This window comes from Cyprinus carpio, chromosome A9 (genome assembly GCF_018340385.1).
Source record: "Cyprinus carpio isolate SPL01 chromosome A9, ASM1834038v1, whole genome shotgun sequence".
Taxonomy (NCBI): Eukaryota; Metazoa; Chordata; class Actinopteri; order Cypriniformes; family Cyprinidae; genus Cyprinus; species Cyprinus carpio.
Window position 1 is genome coordinate 11,674,291 of NC_056580.1, and position 15,206 is coordinate 11,689,496.

At 35.8% G+C, this 15,206-nt stretch overlaps 1 protein-coding gene across 3 annotated transcripts in view; it reads left to right on the forward strand.

Annotated features, from left to right (window-relative positions):
* Positions 1–15,206, forward strand: part of LOC109075079 (thrombospondin type-1 domain-containing protein 7B-like) — a 178,654-nt gene that overhangs the window by 44,812 nt on the left and 118,636 nt on the right. For all 3 annotated transcript variants that reach the window (XM_042763480.1, XM_042763479.1, XM_042763481.1), the window contains one exon: positions 4,536–4,712. In XM_042763480.1, coding sequence (XP_042619414.1) covers positions 4,553–4,712 — 160 coding nt within the window. In that variant the 5' untranslated portion in view covers positions 4,536–4,552. The remainder of the gene's footprint in view (positions 1–4,535; positions 4,713–15,206) is intronic.

Here is a 15,206-nt window from a genome sequence, read left to right on the forward strand (position 1 = left end):
GGCTGCTGAAAAGGCAGCTTTACTATCACAGGAATAAATTACATTTTAAAATATATTCAAACATTTGTTTTATTTTTTTATTTTAATTTCACAACATTCCTGTTTTTACTGTATTTATGTACTATATTTATAAATGCAGTCTTGCTGAGCATAAAAGCCCGCTAAACTTGGTAGTGTAGTTGAAATGGTGTATATATTTTATTTTTAATATTTTTAATATTTTATTTTATTTTTTATTTTTTTATGTGTTTTATTTATTTATTTTCTTTTTTTTTTTTTTTTTTTTTTTTTTTTTTTTTGCCATGAATATAGCCTATGCTTGTATGACTGTTAAAAATAAACAAATACATTTTAATGTAGGACTAAAGTAATTAGTCACATGGTTTTTTTAAGACTCAGGAGATTGGTTCAAAATAACCTGCTTGAAGAACCAAGCACCTTCTAGCTGGCATGACACCTAGCAGCCTGGGTTCAGCATCATTCAAAAGCAATTTTTCGTTTGTTTGTTTTACCAACACTATTTTCAGTGGTCAGTCATGACTTCATTATTCTGTAAATGAAATTGGAGATCAATAAGATCTCAATAGGACTGCCTCCTTATTTTTTTTTAGTAAACTTTTTAATGAGAAAAAAAAAGGTACTGAATTTTTTTTCCCCTTCATTTTTTGATGCCAGCTTGTTAATACAGTGCAGGTAGAGGCTTATTATCAAGTTGTATCCTTCTGTGATTTTATGGACAAATAAAACAGGCAGAAATGACAGCTGGTGTTCAAAGGTTTGCTTGGCTTGTCGAACACAAGCCAATTGGACGCATTTACTTTATGGAAATTCAAGCAAGGGGAAGACGCCTGCGATACAGTAAACAGGATTAGGAGCTTTTGTTTCCTTTGCTGTCAGAGCCGGTGGTGTCCTGCCGAGAGAGATCTAATGGAACGAGCCTGACTGAGGCTGCATTAGACCTGTTACAGACTGTTCTTTAGTGTCTGTTGTGGGAGTTGTAATCAAACATTAATTAACAGGCCCACCTGTTTACAGACAGATCAGCTTAGATGCCCTTTACCATGTGAAGATTTGGGGATGATCAGTATTCCACATTTCAGACAGACAATGCTGTGTTTAAGCTTTTCAGGCACAGTGTTCACTGGGAAACACTGCCTATTCTTTTCAAACGTCAGCCAAAATGTGCCAAAGACAAAAATGTGACTGTGATACAACTGATGTTATAGTAATTATATAACAATAGAAAAGATTATTCCATGAAGAAAAAAAAAAAAACCTTGAAAAGAAAACCTTTAATAATTCTGTGTAATCATTATTTTTAACATATTACTATAAATACGTAAAACAAAGTAAACTTCATACTAGTAAATTGTCACGATACACAGGAGAGGAATGAGGAGACACTGGAGAATACTTTAACTTGACTTTTAATTCCATAAACCAAGGGAGACAAACTTGGGATGACATTTAACAGCAGATGAAGAAACTTAGAAAGAGACTCACTATAAATAGACAGACACTGAATGAACACACCTGGGGTCAAATTAACTACATGAGGAACACCTGGATTTAAATCAAACACCACAATGGGGACAGGAACACACACAAAACATGGGACAGAGTCTGACATAAATGCAGAAAGCAACCTGTGTAACTTAAGTGTGTAACTTTAACTTTATTGTGCTATTTATATTTGATTTGGCCCCTGATGTAACTAAACAATGCACATTTAAGGTTACCTGAGAAAACATTTTTACAGTATTGTGATACCAAGAAATTATATAAAAAAAAACATTTTAAAAACATATCATGCAGAACAGTTCAATTCTTAATAATAATATAATATAATATGAAAAGATTAAGCATATTGTTCATGAATTCCCATTTTGAGGTCAGTTATTATTAGGTTTAGAGGGAACATTGTCAGTAACCACTTTGCCTCTATGAAGTAAAAGTAACCAGTAACCACTATTCATATACATAAAATGTAGTTGTCAAACACAGAAATCATAGCGCATATAGACATAACACTAGATCACATGGCAAGAATGAAATGTCGATAATGTGAAATTCACTGCTTACTCATAAATACTCATAAATTAATTCCCATGTGTTTCTTTGAAGATACATTTGAGCATGTGACTTTTCACACCAATTTGATTTGTAATCCACCCAAACTGGAAAGATGTTTAGCCTGCTGACAAAGTGTGCTTTTAACAGATTCAGCTGAACTCTTGCATAATAGTAACTAGGAGATATCTGCATGACCTTTGACCCTAAGCCTATGGAATTTGATCCAATGCAGTTTTAAATATGATGGTTTCACACCCATTCATGGTAGTATAAATGAAAATCTGAATGAGAGTCAGTTCCTCTGCCTGAAAGAGTTAACTTGCGTGCTGTTTGAGAAAATCTCGACTGAAGTGTTATGAATCCTGAAGCACAGAAGCTCTCTCAGGTTCTTAAGGCTGCACGCTGTGTTCCAGTCTGAGCCCACAAGCTTTGTTTGACCTAGTTATTCTAAAAAGCAGCACAGGACTTTGATGCATTCGATTTCCAGGATGGCTGTGGCTGGTACAGCGGGTGACAGGCACATGCAGGAACGTGTGTCAGTATTCACATCCTCCCTACGGCTGACAGGTCACTGGGAAAAAAACACACTTTCCACAAAAATATTGAGCAGCACAATTGTTTACAGCATTAATAATTATACATAAGGAATGTTTATTGAGCACCAAATCAGCATATTAGAACGATTTCTGAAGGATCATACATGACATTAAAGACTGTATAGTAATGGCTGCTGTTTTTTTTTTTATTATTATTGGAATAGCACTTTACAGTATAACTGCTTTTACTGTGTTTTGATCAAATACGTTTTGGTTAACTATAAGGGACTTCTTTCACGAAAATGTAAAAATTTACAGAGCCCAAACTTTTGAACAGTAGTATTTCCACAAGTGAGCAGCAAACATATTTATAAGAGTTTATAGTTCACATTTTTGTTAATCGGTTTCAATAACTGGTCATTTGACCATCTATTTAGAATGTATTCATGCATGTTTCTTCAACATTCTGTTATTCAGTATTGCAGTGTTTTGCTGAAGTACAGCTCATCTTATTAATATTAAGTTCAGACATTATTTTTAAACAAGTGCTATTTGGCCACAGATGGAATTTTTGGCTGGTTTTGAGAGACAGGTGTTGAATGTTGATTCTGAATGAGAGCTGACCTACAGTTCAACATCATTTATTTATTCACTTAGAAACGTTAAACTGAAATATGCTATCAAAAATTGAATGGGCCAAGCTCCAATGTCCCAAGCAACCAGCTCTAGCCTCTTTAAAAGGGTATCAGTGTATACCCTTTTGAAAATACCTAATTCTATCAAGACATTTACTTGTGGGAGCAGTTAAAGGATAAGAGGTCTTTTTTCACTCTGTCAAGGCCTCTCACCATATTCCTCTCAAATCAGATTTTCCTGCAACTTCGCTGAAGCAATGAAATAAGAATCTAATTTTCCCAAATGAAATCAACTAAAAACCAATTGGGAGCTGCAGGCTTTCCCTGAAAAATCACATCAGAATAATTCCAAATTCCAAACACATATTTTAGTCTGATAGCAATTCATCCATCAATACACCAATTCTGTCTAGCCACCTCGAACAGATCGTCCGCAGGTAATGCATTGTATGCCACCTCCAGAAGAGAAAAATCAATCAAAATTTTAATTCAGATAATACTGTAATACACTGGTCTATGCAGAGCTGATGCTATAAAATGTAGAGATCCCCATTTCTCTCCGCAGGACTGGCGTGAATGAATAACCTTGGTTTGTGCTGCAGAGCTGTTTAAATGAGTTACTTTCCCATTTCGGTTGTCATTGGAAAAGTTTATTACATGTGAGAGGCATAACGTGGATCCGGTCCATTGCATATATGCCATTTGAATGGTGTGCAGATTCCCATCAGACAGTGCATGAAATAAAACAAAGCTTGCGTGCACACAGATACAGTAAAAGATGTTCATAGTTCAAGATCAGCTGTTTCAAAATGTGAATAGTGCAAATACAATCTCGAAATGCTTGCCAAAAAGTTTATTGTAAATCAGATATGCATTGAAATTCCCTCTCACCTATACACATGCTTGGAGAGTCAGTGATTTCAGAACTAATCCTTCACCCCAAGGATATGAATTACAGAGGCGGGGGACAGAATTAAATGAGTTGCAATAAAAAGGTGTTAATACCCCCAATTACTTCATTGTTGAAAGACCCAAGGCTCTGCCTGTGTTTACCGTGGTAGTTACCGCATCAATGCATGTGGCTTTAAAACAGAATGATCCCGATCATTCAGTGATCGTGAATAGCACGTGTGCTTGATTTCACGTCCTCAAGGATTAAATGACTAGTCAAACGTATGCCGATGATTAATGTAACGATTCCCTGGAGTTGTTTATTACACTTTGCTGCTGTATTCACTCCCTGACAAGTGAGAGAGAGCATAATCACCATTGTTTGCTTGTGTTTTTGCAGGACTAAAAGTGGACAGGATGTCAATGGACTGGACTATGATTCTAAAAGATGACTCTGGTGTAACAGGCTGGACATGGCGTGTTGGGAACTACCTGCTGCTCTCTATGTCTCTAATTGGCATGCAAGTGAGGTCGGACTTGGAGTTTCCAAAGGACAGACACTATATGTGGAAAACGGGTAAGCGAGTTGTCTGTGCGTCTATTCCTGTGATATGGAGATTTCTATGATAGATCTCTTTGTAATGGCTCCGCTTTGATGTTTCTCCCTCCTGTTAGCATTACACAGCATCCATCCATCTGTCCATTCAGGATTTTATCTCACTCTAGCTCCAAGCGATGTAGTGTTTATCAGGAGCTAGTGTAACAAATTCCTCCGTGCCGTTTTAACATTCCATCATGCTGCTTTCTTCCTTCTCATGCTTAATTATTACTTTATGTTTACTGTCTGAGATGTGGCTTAGCAGTTAGCATGTTCTGTAAGTTTAAAAAAAAAATTTTTCAAACCAAGCCTAATTAAAAAAAAAAAAAAAAAGTTATTTATTTGAAAAAAATGGAAAAACAAACCAAGGAAATTCTGTTTCACAGACACTGTTCAGTAAAACTGCAAACAGCTTTTTTCATTTTCAACCTAGGCAGACTTATTAAAACAAAAAAACCTCAAATTTTTAAAATAGCGCGTTAGTACTCTGTAGCTCACCTGGTACAGCATTGAATTTGTAAATAATGCTTTTCTGACATAGTAAACTTGCTCTGTAGCTCACCTGGTACAGCATTGCACTTGTGATTTGGAGCACTTGTGTACGAATCCTGTGTAACACTTCACAATAAAAAAACCTTAAAGACTTGTGTCAAAGCAAGCTGAAAGGGCAGGGTTCCTTCAAGAAATGTGTTTTAGCTCACGTTTGCTTTTGTAAACGCTATTGGTTAGGTTTAGAATAGGGTTTAGTATAGGAGATACATTATTTTCAAGTTTGATAGAGCATGAACTTTTTAGCACCACTCACCGGGCAATTAATTTCCTAACTACCATGAAACATAAAACAAACTAACGTAATTAAACTTTGTAAGATTTACGCTCATCTGTTTCAGATAAAACTGAATGTGCTTTTAGTGTCACTCATTGGATATTTGACTTTAAAAGCAAGACACAACATAATATCATTTGGCATAAATGTCACTGTAACACAGTTTGGAGAAGGAGGAAGGAGGCAGGAACCGGCGAACATTTAAACAATTTTAATAATAAAATAAACACAAAATTTAAAATAGTGCGACAGCCCCTAACGGCAACTGCCATGCACAAACACAAACCAAAACAAAACTCCATGCCTGGTCCTCTCTCTCTTAGACTGTCGTCAGAGGTCCTTTTATCCTTTCCCAGCTCCTCATGGGACACTCGTCACAGTCACCACAGGCATGTCCCACATTATCATTAACTCCACCGGCCTCGCTCCGTTCCCACGACTCACGGCCCCGCCCCACTCGTCACAGTCACCACAGGCATGTTTTTCCAGTGACCCCTAGGTTGTCTTTTCTGTCTTTTCAATAAACTGAATGGACATCACAGCTGTCCTTGTTTCCCTCCACCTTCATTGTAAACAAGTGTGGTCATTCTTCTAATGTTCTTCTTTTGTGTCACACTGATGAAAGGAAGTTAGGCTTATTTATAACAACACGGGGATGAATAAATGATGACACAATTTTCACTTTTGGGTGAAACATTCCTTTAATTGCATTGCATTGACTCTGCGGTCTGTTTGCTTGTGTCTTTGTGGAAAACCGTCTTTCATCTGTTTCTTTTTTCCCCCCACTGAGAATCCCTCATTCACACAGCTCCCCACATCACAACGACACTGACATCTTACGCTGGAATGAAAAACTCTGCCGAGTTTGATCAGGGGATCCTGTGTGGATGTGGGTCTGTTAGCATAATATATGCTCTGAGAAAGATTATCCATCTCTTGCTGAACAATGACAGGCCCTACTGCAGAGAACGTAATCACATATAATGATATATATAGTAATCTATTCCTAGTCCTCAAAGCTGGAGTAATTACTTACCATCATGCCTAGCTTGAGATTTATGGGCTTTGCCAAGGCATTCTGAAGTAAGGCAGGATTTTCTACATGTTGTGCTCAGTTTCACAAACAAGAAAATCTGATTCCGACCCTTAATCTCTCTGCTTCTGTCAGAACAGGTCTGATTTTTCCCCTCGCCACAATGATTGATTCCAGATAAGGACTTTTACCCTTGGAGCACATGACTTTCTGCAGCTGTTGACTTCAAAATATTTGATGAATGAAACGCAAAAGCATTTGCATTCCGTAAATGACTTAAAACACCCAAAGGTGATTCAATTTGAGCCTAATTGTTGTCCTAGCTTTGCCTCCAAGAAGCAGACCTGCAGAATGAAGCAAAAAGCCCTTAGAGTAACAAACACAGTGCATCGCTCTCAGATAATGAATTTAAACTCACTGCCTTAGATGTTTTCTCTGTCCCTGTGAGTGCGGTTTCAACCTTTTTTTGTTTACAAAGGCCTCATTGGTTTATGATCAGCGTTTTCATGTGCTTCCCCTCAGTGTCACGATGGTACTGCTCAAAAGATAAAGAGATTGATGAACTACACTTGAAAAAAGCCCGTACGCAGAAAGAATCTAATCAGATCATCATGAGAGAGGCTCTGACATCTTTCCCGTGCAGTGACAGCTGATATATATCGCTTGGAAAAATGAGAAATCATATCACTGAATACAAACGAATGCTTTCTGGTGTGAGTATGACCAAAGACAGGCATTGTATATGCATCTGATATGTCTATGGCTGTTAGGATTAACATATTTTTTATGGAAAGGATTATCATATGGTTGGACCAATTAGCAATGCCTTACAGAGCATGAGAGATGGCTGGTGTAAATTATTAATGACTTGATTATAAAGTCAACTCAGTTCCACTTAGCTTAGTTTGAAACAACATTTCTAACTCAAATTTACATCCAGACATGCTGGCTGTTATCATGTGGTTGGTGACTACTTTTCTAGCGCCAATTGTCAGCTAGTCAGCATCTCTGTAAATTTCAAAGTCTGGAAAACATTTCATTGCCTCTTTGATGGGTCGGTATGGCTTTACACTTGTGGTAATTGGTGTCCTATAACTCTTCTAGGCATTTAACCACAGGCAGAGCTGAGTTCAAATGAGTGTTCAACTGTTATAGGTAAAACCATTTCCTCTGAGTTGGCAGAATAGTGTGACTCTTCACGTTATGGAGAGCTGATGTGTGCTGTAGGCTTGACCTTCATCACTGTCTGAGAAACAGGGGGTACCCAAGGCTGTGGGAAATGGGATGATCATTTAGCTCCTTAAACAAAGCACTCTCATTAGGGCCTGTGAGGAACAATCCTTTCTGCTCTATTTTTCAACAGCGACTGCCTGAACAGAGGGAGAATGAGAATGATCTGTGATCTGACTGTACGCAGGCTTTCTGCATGTGATTTTTATCTAAAATCAAATGAGCCTGCTGAAAATGTGAGCATTATTTCACACTGAGCCCTTTTCAATGGGCTATTACCAAGCTGTAAATAATGGCAGATATAATTAGCATTGTCAAACTTCATGCACAGTGGGAAAAGGTATGACTATTTTCCTTCAAATACTTCAGGAGAAATTAAGGAGATTGTATCAGTTTTTGTTTGCGAAAATAATGAATGAAGAGCAATGCGGGGTATGCTGCTAATTGAGGATTTTCAAGTATATTCAAACTTATTTTGGAGAATTAGATTTGTGCATTATATATTTTGTCTTTTTTTTTCAGCCCAAAAGTCACACTGCTAATGTTTTAGTTTCCAGCTCTCACATACTGTATGCCGGAGGTCTGAGTGTACTATTCATCAGCGTACTATTATCGAGACGGAAGAAGAAAATGCTGTTCAAATGCTTCATTAATTATCTAGATATTGTTTTTGTTTTTTATCGTTTCCTCTTGGTGAAAATCCAGATGGTCTGTTTTAATGAATGCTCACTTTATGTGTTGATTTTTACATTTAAATATTTTTCCAGACAATAGAATTGTGCCCTTTGCAAATCAGTGACTGCAACTATATTTAAAATGATGCATTTGGCAGATGATTTTATCTAAAGTGACTAGCATTGCATTCATGTGTACGTTTTTCAAGTTTTCGCATTCCTTGGGAATCATACCCAGGATATAGGCTCACCACAGGACTGAACATGTAGCTGATATAATATAATAGCTGCTATATAACAGGTGAAAAAAAAGCATGGCTTTGTCCTAAAGATGCATCCGAATCCAATGTTAGCTTCACTTCCTGTCTCCTGAGATGCCTTTATATGATTAATTTTTAAGGCAGCGTAGATGTATCCTTTGTTGCCTTTGATAACACAGTCTTAGGCATTCAATTCTGTGGCAGCTGAGCTAAAAAGTAAAACTGGCATCTGAAAGTTGCAGTTTGTGGTTAGTTTGTGTATAAATGTATGTTTTTGACCAACTTTTTCCACTTCTGATATCATTTCTATCAAGAAATTAGTATTGTAGTTATTAAATATTCGTTTAGTTATCACCAAAGCTCTCTCTATTTTGTTGTAAATCATTAAAATGTTATGTTACCTAAGAAGTCTGTCCAAAGTCAGCTTGGTCAGGTATTTTCAAGCACAACTGCTGCCTGTGAAGTCTTTGCCTGATAAGGCAGCAAGGCATAAGGTCAGCTGCCTAAGCTTTTGGGGTCTGTGTGAACAGAGCGGTACAGTATGTGTAAATTCACAGTATTTGGTAGGCAAAAAAGTCCCCGGATGACCTACTACTTGTGGGGTGAAATAGTATTTCTATGGACACTTTACTATCCCATGAGGTCACGGGAGAGGGTTTATAAATGGCAGTGAAGCAATGCCGCTGATACTGGTAGGTACTATGACAATGACAAGAAAACATATCATCATACTTTATAACATATACTTTTTTAACAGTCACCAAGTAATTACTTAACTACTTAAATGCAATGCTGTAGATACAGTATAGATAGACAGTTTAGAATTCACACTTAAGAAATAATTGACTCATCTTTCCAAGATTTATTTGTCCAAAAATGCCTTGTTTCATTTGTTACACCATTACAGTTGTCCAGTTTCTGATTTAGATAATATGAAATCAGCAATAAAAGGCTGTTAGAAAGTGAATACACATTTTCATATTAATATGGATCAGATAAAATTCAACATGTAAAGCTGCTTTTTAGGTGATGTTTATTTTTTAATGACATTCGAGGGCCGGTTAGTATAAAGTAAAGAAGATAAAATTCAACATGTAAAGCTGCTTTTTAGGTATCTGGTTAGCATTAAGGATCACGGCCCTCAATGTGGGAGACAGTACTTTAAAATCCAATCCTATTTGCAAATATCACCATATCTCCTGTTCTCCTTTTTTTTTTATTTTTTTTTTATTTTTATTAAGGCTTATCTTCAAAAACAGAGCATCCGGTTGGGCTACATTTCTCCATCAATGAGAATTAGCAATTAAAACCACGTGGCGGTGCACTGTCTATTAGCATATCAGTTATATCCTCCTCATGGATGTTAACAGATTTTCCTGAGGTCTGGATTTACACTATTAGGAAATGTCTCATCTCATTCCCACTTGCTTATCTCAAAGATGGCGGCTCAAATTTGTTCTGGATTTTTACGTTTTTTTTTTTTTTTTTTTTTTTTAAAGAAAATGTATATCTTCATGCTTTAGTCATAACTTAGTAGGTGCAAATTAGAGATGTGCTTCAAAGCATTTTATTTTCATAAAGACATTTATAGCTATTTTTGATCTGTTATAAATCTATTAAGATTTTTAAAAAAGGTTGCAAACAATTTTTCAATTTTCTTCTACAAAATGTAGTTGTAATATTTGATTATCATTATGCAGACATGGCAGATTGACATTTTGAATATTTCACTATAACAAATAACAGGTACAGCACAGAATGGCATTGTGTTATTTTTCTTTGAGAAATGGTTTGGCATTTGAACAGGCAGAATAATGCTGTGGGTCTTTCTTTGTGACCGGCAGCTTTATCCCCTCCTCTCAGAACACAAGTCAGCTCTAGTGTAAATCACTGCAAGTCACATTCACACCAGTTACCACTTCCTTTCTTTCACAGAGATTTTTAGCACATTTATCCAAACGATTCTCAAATCTAGACATTGTTTTGAACACGCTAAGCTAATTATATCTGTCTATCTCTTGCTCCTAAACACATCTATACAGTATGTGTAAATTAAATATAAAAATATTATTTATTATAATTAATAATAATAATTAGAAGTCTCTTATGCTTCAGCATCATTAATCATGAATTTAGAATTTCATGAATTTCACTGAAGTTTCATTTCATTTCTTTTCCTTGTAATATGCTGGTTTGTTGCTTAATATTTTTGTAAAAAACATGATAAATTTTTATAAACTTATAGAAAGTTTATAGAAAGTTCAAAAGAACAGTCTTTACATCAAAACTTTTGTTTTTACTGTCAAGGTTGATCAAATTAATGGTGATCAACCTTGATGAATAAAAGTATTAAATCTAACTGACCATACATTTTTGAGCTGTACTGTATTTAATTAAATATGCAGTGCATTTTTATGCATTTATATTTTCCATTCTAAAATGCATGGAAATTCATGTTACTCATGGAAAAAAAGTTTCCTCCCAATATATTTTAAGTCTGCCTGCTTATTGTAATCTGTTTAAATTGGAGCTGTTTTTGAAGGTTAAAGGGTGTGTTCATGAGTATTACATTAAGCTCATGTAGATCCTTTGGAGGTCTTAACAGTTGTGCTTAAGGTGATGTGCATCCACATTAAATATGGAAACTTGAGGTTGAGCGCATGAGAGCAGTGACAATGATTCCCTGCAATGAGAAATCAATAAGGGTTTCATTGAGGAGGGGAGGGTTCATCTCGGCCCTTTTGTCATGTATCATACAGCATTCAATGGCTGCTGTCGATCACAAAGATAAGTAAATGAAGATGAAAGGAAAGGGGTGAGGTGTTACAGCATTACGAGCAGACTCATGGTAACCTCATATAACTCACTCTTAATGAGAACCTTGAGGATGTAAACTGGACATGAAAAGTCATTTAGCTTTCATTGCCAAAGCTGAAATTAATATATTTATATTTTTGAAGGATAAAGACAGATTACTTTTCCTTTATACCAACTGTTTGCTTCAGGACTAAAACATGACAATTTTAGTTTTTAAATGTCTTTTAAATTTCAATGGTTTCATGCTCAGGGCAGCCCATAATTGACTGCACAGAATAAATTGTGGTCGGCACAGATTTATCCTTACTGCTAGTGAACCTGTATTTAATGTAGTCTGGGTTGTATTTTACCTTGCGGCGGTTTGTTCATGGTTTTTGAGGACAAGTAAAAAAAAAAACATAAGGTAATAAAGTAAAATGCTTAAGAATGTGTTTACCCTATTTTTGCAGTTGCCCTTAAAAAATAATTTGGGCAAAGAGACGACAAACACACATTTTTAACAGACACTTTCTTACCAAAACAACTTCAAATCACATTACTTGCAATCATTATTGCTGTAACTGTCCAGTGTATGTTTATTAAATTGACCTTGGAACACAGTGTAGATGCATTGTTCACAGCTCTCCTAACATTATGCGATAACGTGATTGAAGCTGGTGTGTGCTATCTTCATGAGCAGGGGGAGCTGATTGAGGTTGTCTTAAAAGCTTTACATTCAGCCTCCCCGGACCCAAAAGACAGGAATTTTCCAAGCTGTTTTCATTCCCAACAGAACATTCCTTGCCAAGATACAGATTTCAGAAAGCCTTCTGCCTCTGATGTTCCTTAACTCTGTGAAGGTTATTTCATCAACCACATGCAAAGTTCATTTTCTTGCTATTTTTTTTTATTTTTATTATTTTATTTTTTTATTTTTTATTTTTCTAAGATATGTAATAAAATATATATATTATATTGAATTATTTATTTGTGTGTGTATATTTGATTGTATGTAAATGTTTAATCTTAATGTGTGTAATGTGTGTAATCGTGTGTGTGCATGTGTGCGTGTGTGTGTGTGTGTGTGTGTGTGTGTGTGTGTGTGTGTGGCTAAATTGAGAGGCAAATTTGAGCTTCTGAATCATAAAGCTTTAGCAATATTCTAGCAAGTCTTCAGTTAGAAAGTGTGGTCTTGTGGAACTCATATTCTCACATATGATAAATCACCATATGTCACCATTACAATCATAATGCTGGCATGTCTGTTAGTAGGAAAACATTTGTCATAAACTGTGCACACTGATCAAATAGCATGTTTTGACAAAAAAAAAAAAAATGTGTATATATATATATCCAGCTCTTCACTACAGGTAAAAGTGTGAACTGCCAGGAAGGAATGGCAAAAGCAATCTGACTCTGTAGCATGCCTACCAAACTATCTGATGCTTTTGGTAAAAGAGCTGTGTGTTGTCTAACAGGAAGGAGCAGGAGGATGTGCCTGTACGCTCTTACTGGAAGCAGTATGTCATATACAGAACCTACAGCAGTCATTCTCAACTTTCACTTCAGGACCCAGATTGTATTGTACACCTTTCTAAAATTATTCCTATAATGATTTAAGTAATAACTTTTTGTGGTTACATTAAAGATTTTTGATCAAAAACACATTAAAAATAGTAAATAAAAAATAAATAAAAAAATAAATAAATACATGTTGTGAAATATTTATATAATTTAGCTAATAAATTAATATTTATGTAATCTTACTCTTCAGTCTTCACTGTCACATGATCCTTTAGAAATCATTCTAATATGCTGATTTGCTGCTCAAGTAACATGTTTTATTTCACAGTTGAAAATAGTTGAAAATGGCAATGAATTGTGGAATTCGCAATACAAAGTTTGAAGAACAGCCTTTATTAGAAGCACTAATCTTTTGTACCATTATAAGTCATATAATGACTTTAAAATGTAAATTCTTGACCCTTGTGATAAATTGTATGATACTCAAAATATATATATAATCAAATTGTGGCTAGCAGACAGCCAATACAAACCACACACACACAAATTGTGGCTAGCACAATTATTATTATTATTATTATTTTATTTTTTTTTTTCTATTCTTTGTTGAACCTGCATTCATTGTGTTAATTGGTTAAAGTCATTGCGTTGTTGGTATTAAAATGGCACTTTGGTCCTGAGAAACTGAATATGATGATAATAACCAGCGATGACAAACTGAAGGTTTAAGGAACTTGACAACATTTGCTGAAAATTAATATGACAGTCAATGGAACTGTGACAGTGTAGGAAAAAACTGTCTAAGTTAGGGGACTGACACAAAAACATTGTCAAAAACCCATCACTTTCCATCAGGTAGAAATTTACAGCTCAGCAACTGTTGTGGCAGTAATGTTTTCTCTGTGTCATCACAAATTACCCAACCATCCAGTGCAGCAACAGATTCAGTGAAATTGGTTCTCCTGTGATTAGATTTTCTCTTCTCCTCCACACAGTCCTGTTTGAAACTCTGTACCGTGCGTGTGGTAATTAACATGGTATTACATGGCCTCAGGGCCACTCCAGGGGCCCTTGCGAGAGCCGTAGCTAAGCTGCAGTGGATGTCATTGTCCTCCTATCACACTGCTGTCCGAGGCTCGAGACTATGATGCTCACTGTTCTGTATTTTACTCCACATTTAACAATGTATTTATACGGAATTCTGTCTGAAGGACTGTAACAGATTCACTGCCCTAGATATATGGCATATTTCACTTGTTACTAAGGAGTTTAAGTCACTTGTAAATGTCATTGCATTAATTAAGACTTGATACTGACCGTGTATGAGGAGGCTTGAGTCGTCACACTAGTAGTACAAAGTCCTTTGCGTAGAGGGACAGGCAATTCATTAGAAGGAAGACAAAGTTATTGTGTGAAATCAAAGGGTTCTCATGCTGCAAAACAAGATAATGTGAAGTTGTTGTGTTAAAGTGATAGTTCATCCAAAAATTATATCACTACTACCACATAAAGTAAAGTATGACAGTTTTCATTTTTTTTAGATGAACTATACCTTTAAGGATACACTTTTACCCAATCTGGCCCTTAAAATTACTAACCCAGGGCTCTCAAACCACAGAAGATAGTTTATACTCTTAAGTTTTATACTTAAAAACCTTTTGCTTTTTGGTATGACCTTTTAATGTTAGTCTAAGTGTTAAAAGGTAACCTACGAGACCCAAAAATTTACTGAATCACTTTGCACAATTAAGTCACTTAAAAATGTCTAAACTTTAAGCTTTTGATCTTAATGAGATTTTTAGTGGAAATTATTTTGTATATCATGCAGTGAGATTTAGACATTTTTCTTGAGGCTTAAGAGTCCAGATATCCCTGTACAGTATATATTTTTCAATATGGCTTATTACAGGTCTAAAAAACAAATGTAAATTTGTGGTAAAAGCTGCAGACTAGGTGACAACAAACAAGTCAGCATGCATCCATCAAGAAGGTGTAGTTACGCCTGTCTAAACTGGATGTGTGGTGCAACAAAACTAGATCTCTCTCCCATTACAGTCAACAGAGCTGTCTACACTGGAAGCACCCCAATGTGCCTTCAGCTCACGGACATCTTTCTATTTATAATTTGCT